The sequence below is a fragment of the Sparus aurata genome, chromosome 9 (genome assembly GCF_900880675.1).
Source record: "Sparus aurata chromosome 9, fSpaAur1.1, whole genome shotgun sequence".
Lineage (NCBI taxonomy): Eukaryota > Metazoa > Chordata > Actinopteri > Spariformes > Sparidae > Sparus > Sparus aurata.
The window spans coordinates 31,441,471-31,459,444 of NC_044195.1; the positions used below are offsets into that span (position 1 = coordinate 31,441,471).

The window sequence follows — 17,974 nt, forward strand, 5'->3', positions numbered from 1 at the left end:
AGGTAGAAGAGGAACAAACACAATTGAAGCAGACAGTAAAACCATGTTTTGTTGATTTATTTGCCAACTCATTACAACAGGAACGCATTTGAAATTTCATTCATTAACAAAGATACCTGTTTGTTTTTTTTCAATCAAAATCTGTTTTCTACAAATACAAAAAAAACTAAGACATATTTATTAGCAATAAATCTGTGGGATGTTTGCAGAGGAGAGAAATGTTCATTTATTTCTTTGAGTGCATTTGTTCTGAGCGGTCACTCTACGTCTTCGCTGCCGCTTCCTGTATCGGGTGCTGCTACGTCAGCTTCAGCGTCTTTTTCTGGCTCCTGGTCCTCTGAAGGTTCAGGTTGAGTCGTCTCCATCTCTTCCTCCACTGGTTCTGGTTGAGGTGATGATGTCTCTTCTTCTTCTCTCGTTCTCTCGTCCTCCTGAAGAGAGACAATTAGCTTTCAGGGCAAAACCTTTTTGGTTCCATGTTTTATGTTACAGTCACATGTTCTCAGGCAGACACACGACACCTTCTGGACGGTGCTGGACAAACAAAAAACAGTCTGAAGAATGGGCTGGACTGTAAAATAAAACATGCATATAATATGTTTCTATACTGATGTGGTATTATTTACAAATGATGGAGTAAGATGTATAACAAAAATGTGTTAAAAAATAATCTGAACATCTTATTAAACTATAAAGTGTAGTCCCTCAGTGTATCATCCTCTCAACACCACAGGAGGGCGCTTGTAACACAAAGGCTGCAACCAGAAGAGTGTACACTGGCTGAACTGTCCACAACAAGTAATGGTTAGCTCATAATAATCATTAATAACACGTCTGTTTTAAATGTGTCTCACCTGTGAAACAGGTTCAGCAGCTTCCTCCTCAATCACCGGTTCAGACTCTTCTTGCTCCATCGGTTCTTCTTCATCTTTCTTGTCGGCTGCATGCTGCTGGACCTCCGTCTCTGACTCTGGCAGCTCTGCAGCGGGAGCTTCTTCTTCAGCTGGCGTAGGATCTGGTTCCATCTGGATGATTTAAGAGAAAAGGAGGAGATGACAATAACTTGAAAAACAACCTTTTCCATTTATGATCTTTATCATATCAAAAATGTGGACCTAGATAAATGACTTTATTAGGTTAGGGTTAGAATTTGCTGCACGGGAAGCGCTGAATGACCCAGCATTGTTGGAAAGACAAGATTCAGGGTTTGCACAGCGTTTTAAGAGAGTTTAAGACAGCAAACAGTGTGTATCAGGCCTCTTCATCAGTTACCTCTTTCTCCACGACCGGCTCCACAGGTTTCGGTTCTGGTTTTTTCTCTCCCTCCAGGACCAACATGATGGAGGCCGGGATGTGAGCTTGCTGTTACACAGAAAAATAGAAACAGTTGGTACATCATGAAATCAGAAGAGAGGACTGTAAATGAGGTTGATTGATCTTGTAAGCAGCCCTCACCTGATGAGGTGTGAACGAGTGGACGTGCTGCAGAAGAGGCTCTCTCATCTCTGGGCAGCGTTCAAACACGCTGGTCAGCTGAGCCGGCGGCAGCTGCAGGAGGACGCTGTACGACTGAGGCTTCGTCCTCTGACAGCACTTCACGAATCCCTCCCACACTTTAGGATACTTCCAAACCTGTAGGGTCATATTGGCAGATATTTGAAATTCAGTATTTTCCAAAAGACAGTATGAACCTGTCAATGTCTGGAAAAACCATGAATATTTGTCTGGAGTTTGGTGCTGACCTGCTTGACGATGAGGCGTGACAGGATGTTCATGACGAAGCCTCCCAGTCGGGGATACATGGTGAGGGACTGGATGACGGTGCGCATGAGCAGCATGGGTAGAGGACTCTGCTCCATCAGCTGCTGCATCACCACCGCCAGAACCTCCGACGTGTACACGTTCCTCTCCCCGAAGCAGAGGTTAGTAGCTGCCGTACAAACACAGAACATGTTATGACCGGCTGTCGGACATACGTGTGATTGACCGAATCATTGTTGATCTGTGATGAAGCATCATTTAATTTACATCAAAGAGTCAAGGGGGTCTCTTTTCTCTCTGAGGATCTATGTCTGAGTGACATGTACCAACTCCTGCGTCGATTGGGTGTCTTCCTATGACGTCAATGCTGCTGATTGGCTGATCCTGTTAGCCTGCTAGCTCTGTTGTTTCTGTAAATGATACTACTGCTAGTAGCTAACCTACTTTGTACATATTGTTAAAAGCGTACGGGTGAACTGCCATTTTCCTTGTGCACCGTTTTCTCCAGTTTGTGTTTAAGCTAAGGGAGTGAGGGAAGTTTAATAAATGTGTTTGTGTTTCTTTCTTTTTCTATTTAGGGTTTAGAAAGTTTTAACTGAGGAGATAGTTCTGAATTTGTTTGTCATTTTGGCCTTTGGTTCACCTTGACGTGCCACATTAACTTGAGCACTGACCTTTAATGATCGACTTCATGTCACATTTGGTTGAGTCGATGTTGTGTAAAGCGATCAGCAGATCTCCTGGAGTCAGAGGGGACACCGATGAACTTCCCTCACCTGGAAGACAAAGAAAGACAACAGCGAGAAAACATCAGAGTTGTTCACGTGAAACAATCTTCGACAGAAGCCGACCATAAAGCTCATCTTTCAAAATAACAGCGTGACAACAAACAGTTTCTTACTGTGCTGAGTGCCGAGGAGACGGTTGAACACCTCCTTCACTACAATCGGGTTGAGTTTGATGAGTTTGGGGAGAGCCTGGATGACTTCGTTCTAGATGAGAAAAAAAACATCAAAATGATAAGTTATTAAAATGAAAGAATTATGATTATCAAGTGTTAATAAGATAAGTCAGGAGACATGTTACCTTTTCTAGTCCGTTTATAACTGGAATCAGGAAGCGAACATCCGGCACTCGTTTGTGGTAAAGATCTCTGACTCTCTCCACCAGCTCTGGAGACGGAGGCACTGAGAGGACGACAGTAACACATCAAGACTTCTCATTTTCTGGACCTTGATTCTTTGGTGCTATTGTTCGATGTTGTATAGGTGAAAAGTGACGTGTTCCACTGTTTCACTTTGTTTTTTACCTTTATCTGTCAGAATGTGCAGACAGCGTGTCACTAAAGTCTCGGCACCTTTAGGACAGTTTTCAACCAACAGCAGCAGCTCCGGAGAGTTCATCCCCATCCCACGGATCTGCGGAAAAATAGTCAAAATAGCTTGTAGATATAACACAACTCAAAAGGAGCAGAGCTTAAATTGGGTTAAATGGAGTCTCCTCAGTATTCTGTTGAACTTTCTGCGAGCATGACCTGAAACTACAGTTTTTACATAACAGAACATGACATGTCACCGCACATTAGCGACTGCAGCTGTGTTGACTTGTCTGTTTACTTTGCTGCACCTGTCTGCTCTACTTTACCCTCTGTTGTGGTCAAACTGGTTCAAAACACATGAAGAAATAGATAAAAGTTTAGTCCAATAGTCCGGAGTTTGTTCTCAGTAGGTTTTAAATCACAACATCTGTTATACACACAGAAACATGTCGTGAAAACAAACAGAGTTTATTTATTTAAGCATAAAAAACTGTCAGTGACTATCTTTTTCTTCTCATTCAAATGTCTTCCCCAAAACTACAGCGTGCTCCTTTAAGTAGAATAAAGAACTGAGCTTTCTCAAAGCGAGGACTCACAGGCTGCTCTATCGCTCTCAGCACGCTGCGCTTGATGTCAGCGATGGCCTCGGTGTAGACAGAAGCCAGCTCGTGGACCAGCCGGTGGTTGAGAGGCAGCAGAGACAGGTAGAGGAAGAGACACTGTCTCACTGTGTCTTCAGTCCAGGGAGCAGCCACCTCTGTCAACAACACACAAAAACACAACACACTGGGGTTACAGGAGTGGACCAGGGAGGAAGAAGTTTCTGATTTGTGTTTCTTTGGTTGGAAGCGAAAATTCAAGCAGGAGAAGTTCATGAGAAATGTTTATTTTCTTCATTTCACAAAACAATCATGGACTGAAAAAAGAGTATAATATGTAAGGTAAGATAAATGACCATGTAATTCCAGACCTGTGTCTTTGTCAGCTCCGAACAGCAGAGACGGAGGGTTGGGGTGGACCAGGAGCTGCATGTAGTTCAGAGCAAACTTCTCGATGTAGTCCCTGAGCTGGTCCTTCTCATACATACGCTTGAGAAAAGCCAAAGCGGTCGTCCGCACCTGAAAATAAAAATTACAAACAGGAAAAAATTACATAAACCCCTGTCAACAGTCACTGAGAGAGTGAGTTGAAACATGGAAATGTTCCCACCTTCTCTTTTTCATGTGAGCTGAGATCCAGCAGGACGTGCAGGTACTGAAACTGCCTCGACGGTCGTTTGATGATGAGCTCCTTCAGAGTCGTCATGCCCAAATACACCCGAGACTGAAACAAACGCCACATCAGTACACCAGCTTTGTGGATATCTGAAGAACGCTGTGTCTTCGTCACGTTACTCACCTCGTCCTCACAGTAACGTCGGATCACTTCCAGCGCTGATTCTGTTATAACGGGAGCCTCCAGCACCAGTTTTGTGAAGAGTCTGAAAGAGAACATCAACTCTCAGTTTTGTCCAAAGTGACCACAACATGCTGTGAATCCTGATGTCAAAATAAAAGCTACAGTAATAATCAGTGTTTTGTCTCACCCGTCCCTCTGCTCAGGCTTCTCCTGCAGGCCTGACAGCAGCGTGTACAGACAGTGGTCGTAGCTGTCCAGCAGCCCAGACGGCAGCTGGCTGAGGTAGCTGTTGTACTCCTGGTAGAGGAGAGAAAACGCCAAGTCGCTCCTCGTCCGGATGTCGTCCAGAATGAACTCCAGCACGTCTTCTTTCATCATCCCCTCGAACTGCGTCACGAGTCTGGAGAGCAGCTTCACTCTGACCTGCAGCACAGATTAAGAGGTTATTCTCTGAAACAGACGCTTGTTTTGTTTGCTTGTTGACACTAATTATTCATCACTTACATGGGACATGCCGCTCTGAGCGATCGACTTCTCTGAGTGCAGGATGCGTTTGACCGCTCTGGAGGTCAACTTTTCGATCTGTGCCTCTGATAGCGGCTGAACGACATCCGACAACCTGAACACTTTTTTCCTCCCACTCGCACCGGCCATCCTGTAAGACAACAAAATCAATCATCAGGTAGGAAAATGACTTACAGACACTCACAACATTATCTGCTGTGTTTCTGTGTTAGCGTCAGATCTCACTTGGTCTGTGTCGTGGGGAGAATCGGTTCAGGAAGCCTCTTGACGGCGGGAGCCGCCTCTGCTGGAGTCTTTTCTGTGTAACCTCCCACCACAGAGATCGCCTGTCCCACCATCACCGCTGGAAACTTGCGCTTAATGAGCTGATCTTTAGCACCAGGGCCGTCCTCGCTGCCTTCCTCTTTGCCTGCGTCGTCTTCTCTGGCTTTGCACTGCTCAAGTCCTGAGGGTTTTATTTAAAGACATATTCAATATACAGATGGATTTTTGATGCTGAAACTAACATTAATGATGGAAAATATCCCCAAATAATCAGAATACATTAAACAACAATTAACATTTGCATCTTATTATCATATCATTTGTGATTTTCTTTTCCCTCAAACTTTCATAAAGAGTTTTTCAGCTGCATGTCTTTGTTACTGACCTGGACCGATCCCAGCTGCAGTCATCTGTGTTGCCATCAGCCTGGCCAGATGTTTGATCTGGGCGTCAGTACCTGCTGACTCAACAGGTGTGTATGTGGCCTGGAAGGATGCTGGCATGACGTCAGGTAGGTACACCATGCTGATGAGCACCTGAGAAACAGGACAGAAATATGAGCTGAACCGTCTCACAGAGAAGAAACAAACAGGTAAAATAGTGGCTGCTGCTGCTGCTGCTGCTGCTCACCAGGTTGGCGACGTTCTCAGGGTTGAGCAGCGGGTGGAGGAACTCGGCTGTGAGGTCGATAGCAGACTGAGCGACAGGGACAGCAGCTGGTTTAGGGACCGAGAGAGGAGCTGGCTCTTCTTTGTCCTCGTCATCTTCAATCAGGGCTGGCTCTGAATGCAGAGGAAGAAAATACCGAGTGTGACAATGAAAATTCTTGCAAGATTTCCACTAGATTTAGTTCATTAAATTTAAAGATTTTGGTGTTTTAAACCTGATAATTACACAGAGTACAGCTTCGGCACACTTGTGGATCGACAGAAATGTAGAGTTGAATGCAGAATGGGACAGAGCTACAACATTTTTGCAGACTTTTAAAATTGTTCTACCCAGAAGTTCTTGTAAACAAACATTGTGATTAGTTCTAGATATCAAATAAGACGTCTGACTGCGACTCACCCATCTTGACCTTCTTCCCCTCCGTGTATTGTTCGTGACGAGGTCTTTTGCGCTGCTCTCTCGGTGCAGGTGTAGATCGGGTTATTTCACTCTGAGGCATCCCCAGGTCCAGCAGCAGGGTGCTGATCTGACCCTGGAACTCCAGACTGCACGGGTGCTTCAAGACCGCCACCAGGTGCAGCTTCAGGTTCTTTCTCACGCTGCTGACCTGAGACTTGGCCAGAGTGGGCGGCAGGTTGGCTTAAAAGATTAGAGATAAACAATGTTTATGTGTTTATCCGTCTCAATTTTTTGGTTTTTCAGCAGGCGATCACAACACTCATTTTAAAGATGTTTTGTGATTGGTAATACTCGCTTGAAGCACCCACCATGTAGCGTCTCATACGCCTGCACCACCTCTGACATGAACATCGGCCTCTGACGGGCGATGGTGGCCAGAGAGCCGAGTGCTGTGGTGAGGTTGATGCTGGAAATGGCCGGGTGGACCATGAACTTCAGCAGCCGCTCCAGTGCATTCTTTCCCTCCTCACACAGTGTGTCTATCGAGTCAAAAAGCAGCAGATTTAAAAATGAGCTTGAACAGATTGGACTAAAATAAAAAATAACCAATATCCATAATCCTAATAACCGTACCGTAACGAATATACGAGTGATCTTTGGGGACTTTGTCCAGGCTGGTGTCGCCCTCCTGCCGCTTGGGGACGTCAGAGTCGGATGTCCGCGGCGACAGAGTGATGATTAATGATTCTGTGAACTTGATGGCGTGAGTGCGAACGCCGTCGTTTTCAGAGTCCAGCAGAGCCAGAACGTCTCCTTTCATCTGCGTGACCAGATCCCAGCACGCCTCCTGCCTCTCTGTCACCGCTTTAGAGCGAACCAACCACTGACAGGAAAGAGGCAGAAGAGACAATGTTTGAACAGATATCATTGGCAACAGGTGATTTAAAAAAAAACACATCAGATCTACAGTATTTACTCATCAACAGTATCATTGCCACAAATATATGAACGCTGAGAAAAGTGTGTTTACCTGCAGAGTGACTTTGTAGAGCTGTGTGAGTGTGAGGATCGCTTTCTTCACCACGTTCACACTGTCATCCTTCAGCAGCATGTTCAGGTTGGCGATCAGTCTGAGAAGCAGCTCATTATCTCGTTTACTGGAAAAAAAAAGATGACAAAGAAAATATTTAAAAAACTGAAATACTTCTTTTCACAAACATGAGATTTATAAGCCTTATGTCTGATAACTCACCATGCTTCCTCAATGAAGCCGATGACAAATTTTCTGACTTCGATGGACTTGTCAGTCTGAAAGGCGATCATCTCCTGCAAGGATGGACAGAGTTTCAAAGCAAGGTTTTAGTTTATTATCAGGTTCATATAATTAGAAATAAATATAGCTTATGAACTTTTCAGTAAAGAAAGCTGCAAACATGTTAACTTACATCCAAGAAGTTGTCAAGAAGAGAAGGATCTTTATTGATAATCAGCTCCTGGACCTGAAAATGATGAACATTAATTGATTCAGTATTTCTTTATCATATGGTTAACTGGATCATATCCATGGAAAACTTGAGTATTTGTATAATCAAAATATATGCAGTCATTTTGCATTAAATAAGGCCCAAACTGTTATAAAGTTGCTGTTTATTGACATTTCCTTATGGATGACATCAGTGAAAACTGAGACTACCAACCTGTTTCAGCACTGTTAGCTTGTCATCTGTGGTCATCAGGGCGGCCTGATTCAGAAGATCCACCACCTGGAAGAAACACAAATTAAATTAACGTCTCTTTATATAACATATGTATTTTTATTGTCATGTGCAAATAAAAGCGTAAGAGATGCTTTCAAACATTTCTGCTCAAAACTAATTACTGAGGTTTATTCTTAAGTGAACAGAGCTTCCAGTTTATTTACCATCTTGAAAATAAAGTCTTTGTACATTATTTAATTCTGGGCTCCATTTCTTTCAACACAACAATCACAACTGAATTCATTGTTGCTGACTCAATACTTCCGTGAAAATATTTTGAGTATGACTATTTCATAAAAACTACAGGTGGGCCCTTAATAAGGCTTTTCAAACACATTATTAAGGCAATTAAGTTGACCGTGACAGCATTGTGTTGCTAATTAGACAGCTGCATCATCACAAACAGGCCAACACTTGACCAGCCAGAGACCAGGGACATTTAGCTAATGTCACAGATACATTAGTTCATGCCTAAACAAACCAAAACATTATCTATTCTCATCATCAACGTCTCTGCTATACCTGTATACACCCCAGGTTTACAAATGGTGCATTATTAGGATGTAACCAGCTTCACTCACCCTTTCACTGGTGGTCATATCGATGGCATCATGAGGGGTCTCCCCCTCCTCGGCTGAAAGCTCCATAATTCTGCTCTGTGAATCCTCACAATGTCGACAACATGGTCTTCAAAATCCTATTAAAATCAAGAACCTGTGGTAATATAACCGCAGTAAACAAGCAAGTTAACTGGAGCTACAGTCGATTACAATGATGTTTAGACCGTGCTAGCAAGTGTGAGGGTAGCTTTGTGTTAGCATGTTCCACCTTACTTATCATACTAATTCACTTAATAATTGCCAGATATTACTTTCGAGTTAAAATGACAAAATACACCAGTAATAACGCATTAATAAGAAGACTTTAACGATGAGCGTCACAATCATAAACACTTTGAGCTCTGCTGGCGCGCTAGCCTATGCTAACCGTTATGCTAACCCTGCGAGCTGTTTTAATGATAATGACAGATTTGTGATACTTACTTAACGTTAAACAGACGCTTTGCTTTGTCGTAGCAGCTGCGATTAAATGTAACCAGTGTGACAGACTCAATAACGCAGTAGTTTTAACATAATCTATAAGTTCAACAACTCTGCTCGGCCATCAGGGAAGCCGCCATGTTTAATTGACAGAGCGGTGTCTCTTCTTCTACTGTTGTTAAACTAGCAGCACACCGGAAGCTGCTGCCACCAGCTGGACATACTAACACCCGCAAGCGCATTCAGAAACGTAATATTCATTATATAAATCATTTTAAAAATATATATTTATATAAAAAAATATGTATATAATGAATATACTATATAATATGTTTCTGAATGCGGAAGCATTCCATTAATATATATGTTACCCTCGGTTCGGAGAATGAGACAGAACTCCAGTATAACGTTTAAAACAGCATGTGTTTCTTTATTCATACAAAAGTTAGGCTCAAATCTATTTCTTTATTTATTTATTGGCACATGTAAAGGAATTGTTGTGAGCAACAATGACTAAAACATCTCCCCTAAAGATCAGGTTCACAGCCGGCCTGGCTCCCTCGGGCTTACTGCGGGCGAGAGAGGGGATAAGCACAACAGCGATTAATAATGTTACACACGCACCTGGCAGTAACTATAACACGGCACCTCTACAGAGCAACCATAAACACTGCACACACTCAAAATACAACTCCTGCCGGTGTACACCGCAAACCCCTAAGCCCCTCGGTTTAAGGCAGGCTGAGCACCCTTGGAGACTTAAAGCTGACTGCTTAACCTGGTCAATAGGTGGGAGAGTGGTCAAAACAAACAAAACAAACAAAACAAACAAAATAAATGACGGCTCAGCTGAACAGCTCTGCTCCGTGTTATCTTAACACAAGGCCATACAAAGGAGCGCCATCCCGCTCAGCGATAGCTGCTCAACTAAACACATCAACCAAACAAACAAATAAGAAGAGGAAAAGGAACAGCAGTCAGGCCATACACCGCTGCTCCTCATGCACCTACAATACAAAACAAATACTATTCACCAACAACATATAGCAAGCCAACAGTGCAACATACAAGCTATAAAACATCTTATAATATTAAAACACAAACTACAATGCAAGCAACACATACCATACGACTGTCACAGGGTGCACACACTGATCTGCCCGACACTCATTGGCTCACTTCCCTCCTGTAACTGTTTTAATGGCAACAAACATGCAACATGGTCAGCATTAACATATGCACATATACACACAACCTGCTGAGTGAACAGTAGACACTCTTTTTATTCATAGACATAAACATACCTCCTGGAACAGCTCCTAACAGAACCGGCAGTGCCCTCACAATGCTCCTCACCAGCCTGCAGCAAATTAGCTGGTGAGACTCCAATCAGACAGCAACCCATCTGCCTGATTAGGGCATCCTTAAATCTACCTGTCCTAATTTATAACCCCGCCCTCCTCTGGCGGCTACATTCTACCCCCCCAAAGAAAAAAATCGTCGTCCCGACGATTAACTAAACTAATCAACCATTTCTTAGGGATTTCACAGCCACCATACTCACACCACTTGCGGTGCTCTCTCTGTGCCTGCAGATTGGGGAAGATGGTAAGGATTTGAGTGCTGCCCTGCCGTTGCACGTGTGGTACGCCTACAAGAAGGGTCAGCCCCCTCCCCGAGGGGGACAATGTCCACACCTGGTGAGCCCAAGGAGGGCCCGCTTATCCGGCTTACCATGGGGGAGTCCTGAACACTGAAATCATAGTCATCCAACATGACACCTAAGGATTCGCTACTCGCTGACTCCAGGTCACCATCGTCCCCCTCTGAATCGCCGGACTCCTCTGAATCAGACATCCTGGCCACAGTCTCCGGCACTCCTCTTGCACCAGCAGCTCTCATCTCGGTCCGATGTACCTGTTTAACCGGGTTGTCCTGGTCTATGGGAACAACAGAATAAACATTTCCCAGACCCCCTGGACACCTGACTACCCGATAAAGGCATGAGTCCCAAGTATCCTGAATCTTATTTCGCCCTCTCACTTGATGGTTTTTCAGGTATACTAGCTCACCTTCTTGGAACCCTGCATCCCGGATACCTGCATGGTGCTTGAGATTTCTGCGCTCAAGTCGTTCCTGTAGGCGTTCTCTCACTCTGCCGTATGCATCGTTCAGGTTATCCTGATGTTCTTGGATCCACTCCTCCACTGAGCCTCCGCTGAGTTCTTCACTGCTGGTGCCTAGTAGAAGATCAACAGGTAACTGTGGCTGACGACCAAACATAAGAAAATAAGGACTCACCCCTGTAGACTGATGGACAGTGGTATTATAGGCAAAGGTCAACTTTGAGAGGTGCTGGGGCCAACGCCTCTTCTGGTCTGGGGGCAGCGTGCGCAGCAGATCATGCAATGTCCTATTAAATCGTTCACATTGCCCATTTCCCTCTGGATGGTATGCAGTAGTGCGACTCTTCTTAATGCCGTATAACTTACACAACTGCTGGATGATGTGACTTTCGAAATTCCTCCCTTGATCTGAGTGAAGGCGAGCTGGCACGCCCAACAGATGGAACCAATTTCGCACTAACACGTCAGCCACAGTGCTAGCACGCTGGTCCCTCGTCGGGATGGCCAAGGTGTACTTAGTGAAGACATCAGTTAACACCAGGACATTCTCCCTCCCATCACTCGACGGCTCCAACAAGGTAAAGTCCATGGCCAGTATCTCATTGGGTCTCGAGGCCTGGATTGTGCCCATGTAAGATCTCACTTTTGGTCTTACTGCCTTAGCCACAATACAACGCTGGCATTCCTTGCACCATTGCTCTACATCCTTCAGCATCCCTGGCCAAAAACAACGGCTCCGCACTAGGTCAGTAGTACGATCGACCCCCTGATGACCATGGGCATCATGTAGTTGGGTGAAAACTTCTTTCTGCAGGCTCTGCGGCAGCAGCAACTGATGAACTTCCTTATTTCCATCGGAGGAATAGGTGAGGCGGTACAGACATCCCTCCTTCTCCAACAGACGATGCCACTTCCGGACCAGCTCCCTGCTCCCTTTACCAAGTCTCTCCTTCTCTTCAGCCTCAGGAGGGCGGCCCTTCTGCCAGAGCATCAAGACAGGTCCAATAACCGGATCTATGGCTTGTAACGAGGAGAGGTCAGAACGAGTACAACCGGGGAGGGTTGTCACCTCACTGCACATGGCCTGCACTTGTGCTTGCGGTGTCCCAATACCTGCCACCAGCTGCCTGGGAATCGCTGTGCCAGGTGAGGCGTTCTCCAAAGGCAGCCGGGACAGGGCGTCAGCATTGGAGTTTGAACGCCCAGGCCGGTATTTGAGTGTAAAGTTGAAAGACGCCAGCTCCGATGCCCAACGCTGTTCCATGGCACCCAGCTTCGCGGTCTGCAGATGACAAAGTGGATTATTATCGGTGTACACAATGAAGGCATTCCCCAGGAGGTACTCCCTAAACTTTTCACAGACTGCCCACTTAAGGGCTAAAAACTCTAGCTTCATTGAACTATAATTCTCCATGTTCCGCTCAGTTTTCTTCAAGCTGCGACTTGCATAGGCAACAGGTCTGATCTTACCATTATGCTCCTGTGATAGGACCGCTCCCAACCCTTGGTGGCTGGCGTCTACCTCGAGGATGAAAGGTTTGGCAAAGTCTGCAAAAGCCAATACTGGGGCTGTACAGAGCCTCTCCCGCAGGGACTGAAATGCTTTCTCACACTTCTCATCCCATCGGGCCTGCAGTGGGATTTTCGGGGTCTTACCCTTCCGGGGACTCAATAGGCTGACTAGATGGTTAAGTGGCGCTGCCAGCTTTGAATAGCCCTCCACGTATCTCCGGTAGTAGCCTGTGAAGCCCAGAAACGATCTGAGCTCACTCAGGTAGATTGGCCTCCTCCAATCTCGTACCGCTGCAATTTTCTCGGGGTCTGTGGCAACCCCCTCTTGTGACACCACGTGTCCTAGGTATCGCACCCGTTCCTGGAAGAAATTACATTTAGACAGGTTTACTTTTAAATCCTGCTCCTGTAGGCGTTTGAAGACCAACTCGAGCCTCTCCAAGTGCTGCTGGATGGTGGAAGAAAACACGATGACATCATCTAAATACAACAGGACAGACTGGTGGCGCTGATCTCCAAACAATCGCTCCATCAACCGTTGAAAGGTTGCAGGCGCATTGCATAATCCAAACGGCATCCTGTTAAATTCAAACAAGCCAAAAGGAGTACAAAATGCTGTTTTCTTCCTGTCATGTTCAGCCATTTCTACCTGATTGTACCCACTGGCGAGGTCCAAGGTAGAAAACCATCTGGCTCCTGTAAGGGCATCCAAGGACTCGTCAATTCTGGGCAGCGGGTATGCATCTTTACGAGTTTTGGCATTAAGTTGGCGATAGTCTACACAGAGTCTGATGTTTCCGTCCTTCTTCTGCACCACCACAATTGGCGATGAGTAGGGGCTGCTACTCTCCCTAACAATTTGACTATCCACCAACTGCTGAATATGGGCTCTCACAGCCTCATACTGGGCTGGAGGTATCCTGCGATATGGTTGCCGGACTGGGGCTGAATCCAGCAATGGAATTTCATGTGTAATTAGCTTAGTACACCCCACATCCCCCTGCCCCTTAGCAAATATGGACTGATAAGTACCCAACAGTCGTCTAGCTTTGACTGCATCACCTTCAGACAGATTTGTAAAACTTGGAACAGAAAAATCTCCCTCTCGGTTAGCCATGTCGTAAGCCTCCTGTGAGGAAACCTCAGCAACATACTCCTGCGATGACTCATCAAAAGATAGTTCTACTTTAGGTCTGGAACTAATGGGAGCTGTGGTTACTACTTCTACAGACCCAATTAACCTACGTGGGGTGACCCAGACATCCCTCGTCCCCACATTTGTAACAGGCGCATACAATAAGCCCCGTTCTGCCTGAACTAAAGCTGGGGAAACCAATAACCCGTCAGGAAGGGTACCCTCATCTTGACCAAGAGGCTCCAGTAAGAACTCCACCCTACTTGCAGACGGAATCTGTGGGCAAGTGACGGGGACCATAGTTAATGTACCTGCAACCACCTGCACTGGTGTGTTACCATGGACTCTGACCTTATACACCTCAGTACAATTTACAACTGCTTCTCTTTTCTCACAATACCTCAGGGCAAGTTTCCATGCTGGATGAGCTGACTCAATCTGAGGTGTATGAAAAAGTCCCAAACCATGTTGTCCAAGCAGTATGTAATAAACATCTCTAACAATGTTCATACCCAAAACTCCAGGAAGGCCTTTTTTCTGTTGCTGGCCACTAGAGGTGGGGGGATCTTTTACAACTAGAACGCCACAATTTGGAATCTGTGTCCCGTAAACATTTACAGTTAGCGTTACATAACCTACATAGGGGATATCAAGTCCATTGGCAGCTTTAAGGCCAAGCCATTGACAATTGCCAACTTCTTGTTTACCAAAAGCATTAAAGTGCTCATCAAAAAAACTTTCCGTGATAGTGGACACCATTGATCCTGTATCAAGCAGGCAAGGGACTTCAACATCCCCCATGTTTACCATTACAACCGGGCAAGAACCAACCAACTTATTAAATGTCATAGTACGCTCTTCCTCTTTTACATTTGAGCCCATTGCCCCCACCTCCAGCATGTGGCTCTTCACACTGGGGGGTTCTAGTTTTTTTGTTGCTCTGTCTCCTCTCTGTCAGGAGCCACTCCAACCTGTCTCTCTTGGCTATTGTTTTTACAGTAACGAGCTATATGTCCTGCCTGGTTACAACGAATACAGATGGGCTGCCCATCTGCAGAACGCCTAAACCGAATATTCTGCCTAGGCCTCTGCACCCCCCTGTTGTAATCACTCTGTGGCCCTAGAGCTTTGACCAACTTATCCAATTGTTCCTGCTGTTTCATCACGATATCCTGCTGTTTCATTACAATATCTTTAAGTTCTATAAGCTCAGATTGTCGAGCACTAACCCCTTCACTTGTTACAATTACTTGGGTTTCATGAGAATGAGGTGTTTGTCGAGTGTACCTCTCCCTTTGTGGCTGTCCCTCCTCAACCCAGCGAATGGCCTCCTTCCGCAGGTCAGGGAGTGACAGCGTGGGGGTCTGGCGCACAAGCTTTTTCAGCTCCCTACGCAGCATGTGGTCACGTACTCCCTCACAAAACTGGTCTTGTAGCACCTGGTCAGAACTGGGCATAGCAGCAGAGTTAGTTTTCAGTATTCTGTCCATAATAGACAACAATCCTAAGGAGTATTCTTGCAGAGATTCACCTTCTTTTTGTCTGCGGTCAAAGAACTGATATTGTAATGAAACATAAGAATTAGAACACGAATACAATTCTGTGAGAACATTGATCAATACAGTTGCATTTTCTCGATCTGTTCTTGGCCTAAACTTGATTTCAGACCGAGCCTCTCCCTCCAGATGATCATACATAAAAAGTGCCTTTTCTACTTCAGACATCTGACGGCCTCTAGTGCAACACTCCACTTCCTCCAGCCAGTCTTCAATAGACAAGGACCCGGGTCCAGTCTTTCCAGAGAAATTGGGGCATTTTCGCTCACGGGGAATGTACACAACTTCCCTCCGCTGGCCACCCTCGCTGCGAGCCCCATTACCTTGATCCACTGGTTCTCTGAGTCTCTGATTTTCCAGTTTCAGGTTTTGTAGCTCCTCCCTGAGTCTTGCCAGTTCCTCATCTTGAGACATAGCTGTCGCAGGTGGTGGCTCTCGGATGTGAAGCGTTGTCCTCTTCAACTGCTGTTCCTTTCCCCTTCAAAAAAAAATATTAAACAAAAACACAAAACCACCTCCAAAACCCGTCAATTGCTGCTCACAAGAACACCTTGCGCCAAAATCCTGTTCGTGACGCCAAAATGTTACCCTCGGTTCGGAGAATGAGACAGAACTCCAGTATAACGTTTAAAACAGCATGTGTTTCTTTATTCATACAAAAGTTAGGCTCAAATCTATTTATTTATTTATTTATTGGCACATGTAAAGGAATTGTTGTGAGCAACAATGACTAAAACATCTCCCCTAAAGATCAGGTTCACAGCCGGCCTGGCTCCCTCGGGCTTACTGCGGGCGAGAGAGGGGATAAGCACAACAGCGATTAATAATGTTACACACGCACCTGGCAGTAACTATAACACGGCACCTCTACAGAGCAACCATAAACACTGCACACACTCAAAATACAACTCCTGCCGGTGTACACCGCAAACCCCTAAGCCCCTCGGTTTAAGGCAGGCTGAGCACCCTTGGAGACTTAAAGCTGACTGCTTAACCTGGTCAATAGGTGGGAGAGTGGTCAAAACAAACAAAACAAACAAAACAAACAAAATAAATGACGGCTCAGCTGAACAGCTCTGCTCCGTGTTATCTTAACACAAGGCCATACAAAGGAGCGCCATCCCGCTCAGCGATAGCTGCTCAACTAAACACATCAACCAAACAAACAAATAAGAAGAGGAAAAGGAACAGCAGTCAGGCCATACACCGCTGCTCCTCATGCACCTACAATACAAAACAAATACTATTCACCAACAACATATAGCAAGCCAACAGTGCAACATACAAGCTATAAAACATCTTATAATATTAAAACACAAACTACAATGCAAGCAACACATACCATACGACTGTCACAGGGTGCACACACTGATCTGCCCGACACTCATTGGCTCACTTCCCTCCTGTAACTGTTTTAATGGCAACAAACATGCAACATGGTCAGCATTAACATATGCACATATACACACAACCTGCTGAGTGAACAGTAGACACTCTTTTTATTCATAGACATAAACATACCTCCTGGAACAGCTCCTAACAGAACCGGCAGTGCCCTCACAATGCTCCTCACCAGCCTGCAGCAAATTAGCTGGTGAGACTCCAATCAGACAGCAACCCATCTGCCTGATTAGGGCATCCTTAAATCTACCTGTCCTAATTTATAACCCCGCCCTCCTCTGGCGGCTACATATAGTTTGGACACACCTTCTTATTTAATGGTTTTTCTTAATGGCTATTTATATTAGATACATAGATTCTCACTCAAGGCATCAAAACTATGAATGAACACATATGGAATTATGTAGTAAACAAAACAGTGTGAAATAACTCTAAATGTGTTTCATGTTTTAGATTCCTCAAAGTACCCACCCACAAAAACACAAATAACACCAAATTTAAACAGAAAACTCAACTGTGTTTATACAGGAGTGGCCGTAAAACAACATTTTTACAATTAACATAAACATAAACACTTACACGTCCAAATATGTAGATACATACTTATGCCTACACGTATGTATAATCACATCCACACACCCATAAGATAAGCAAGTAACTACCGTAGATATCAAAAAAATTTTGTGGAGTGGAAGTGTGAAGTCGCAGAAAATGGAGATACTGGAGTAAAGTACCAGTACCTAAAGACTGTACCTTAATACAGTAGCTACTTGAGTAAATATACTTAGTTAGGACATTTTTTCAAATAGTGCATCAAAGCATTAGTCTTTTTTCCCCCTGTTAATTCCACTCCACTACATTTTGTAGACAAATATTCTACTTTTTACTCCACTACTTGTATCTGATTACTTTAGTTGCTAGTTACTGTTCAGATGTAACGTGTTTACACACACAAACATGGAATCAAGTGTATAAAATGTGATGTTGTGTTTTAGATTTAATTACACAAAATAATAATTATTAATAATAATCATTCAAAACCAGCTCCTCAACCAGCTATAACATTACCGATCAATAGGATGTAACTAAGTAGCCTACATTTACTCAAGTGCT

At 44.7% G+C, this 17,974-nt stretch overlaps 4 protein-coding genes across 8 annotated transcripts in view; all 4 read right to left on the reverse strand.

Moving 5' to 3' along the window:
• Nucleotides 1-9,265, reverse strand: part of LOC115587826 (symplekin-like) — a 71,116-nt gene extending 61,851 nt beyond the window's left edge. The window contains exon 1 of the mRNA XM_030427876.1: nt 9,135-9,265. The gene's annotated coding sequence lies outside the window, so the exon portion shown is untranslated. The remainder of the gene's footprint in view (nt 1-9,134) is intronic.
• Nucleotides 1-17,974, reverse strand: part of LOC115587828 (golgin subfamily A member 6-like protein 22) — a 76,423-nt gene that overhangs the window by 45,989 nt on the left and 12,460 nt on the right. The gene's annotated exons all lie outside the window — the stretch shown is intronic.
• LOC115587825 (symplekin-like) lies at nt 40-9,272 on the reverse strand. Of its 2 annotated transcripts, none has more exons than XM_030427873.1 (27): nt 9,135-9,272; nt 8,673-8,805; nt 8,032-8,097; nt 7,780-7,833; nt 7,587-7,660; nt 7,365-7,491; nt 6,968-7,217; nt 6,703-6,873; nt 6,335-6,574; nt 5,897-6,048; nt 5,652-5,802; nt 5,228-5,447; nt 4,982-5,132; nt 4,665-4,900; nt 4,478-4,559; nt 4,289-4,402; nt 4,050-4,197; nt 3,676-3,836; nt 3,071-3,179; nt 2,848-2,948; nt 2,663-2,753; nt 2,436-2,537; nt 1,743-1,930; nt 1,456-1,632; nt 1,273-1,362; nt 855-1,025; nt 40-431 (listed from the first exon to the last, which is right to left on the reverse strand). In XM_030427873.1, exons 2-27 carry the CDS (start codon nt 8,736-8,738, stop codon nt 258-260), a joined length of 3,666 nt encoding a protein of 1,221 aa, XP_030283733.1. In that variant the 5' UTR covers nt 8,739-8,805; nt 9,135-9,272; the 3' UTR covers nt 40-257. The 2 variants fall into 2 exon arrangements, with proteins under 2 accessions (XP_030283733.1, XP_030283734.1); XM_030427874.1 differs by having other exon boundaries at nt 8,673-8,788; nt 9,135-9,269.
• Nucleotides 9,606-17,135, reverse strand: LOC115587869 (uncharacterized). 3 transcript variants are annotated; one of them, XR_003985205.1, is made up of 5 exons: nt 16,982-17,135; nt 16,803-16,869; nt 10,436-11,371; nt 10,257-10,323; nt 9,606-10,138 (listed from the first exon to the last, which is right to left on the reverse strand). XR_003985205.1 is itself a non-coding variant. In XM_030427943.1 (3 exons), the coding sequence occupies exons 2-3, from the start codon at nt 16,803-16,805 to the stop codon at nt 10,692-10,694; spliced, it is 711 nt and encodes a 236-aa protein (XP_030283803.1). In that variant the 5' UTR covers nt 16,806-16,869; nt 16,982-17,135; the 3' UTR covers nt 9,606-10,691. The 3 variants fall into 3 exon arrangements, 1 of the variants encoding a protein (XP_030283803.1); XR_003985204.1 differs by having other exon boundaries at nt 9,606-10,323; XM_030427943.1 differs by having other exon boundaries at nt 9,606-11,399.

What these genes read in the sequence shown, in the direction of transcription:
- LOC115587825 (XM_030427873.1), bottom strand. Translation starts at nt 8,738, where the DNA reads ATGGAGCTTTCAGCCGAGGAGGGGGAGACCCCTCATGATGCCATCGAT. An exon ending in AGCTAACAGTGCTGAAACAG is followed by an intron (nt 7,834 to 8,031) that starts GTTGGTAGTCTC and finishes CATCATTTTCAG; the next exon opens with GTCCAGGAGCTGATTATCAA. An exon ending in GCTCACATGAAAAAGAGAAG is followed by an intron (nt 4,198 to 4,288) that starts GTGGGAACATTT and finishes TTTTATTTTCAG; the next exon opens with GTGCGGACGACCGCTTTGGC.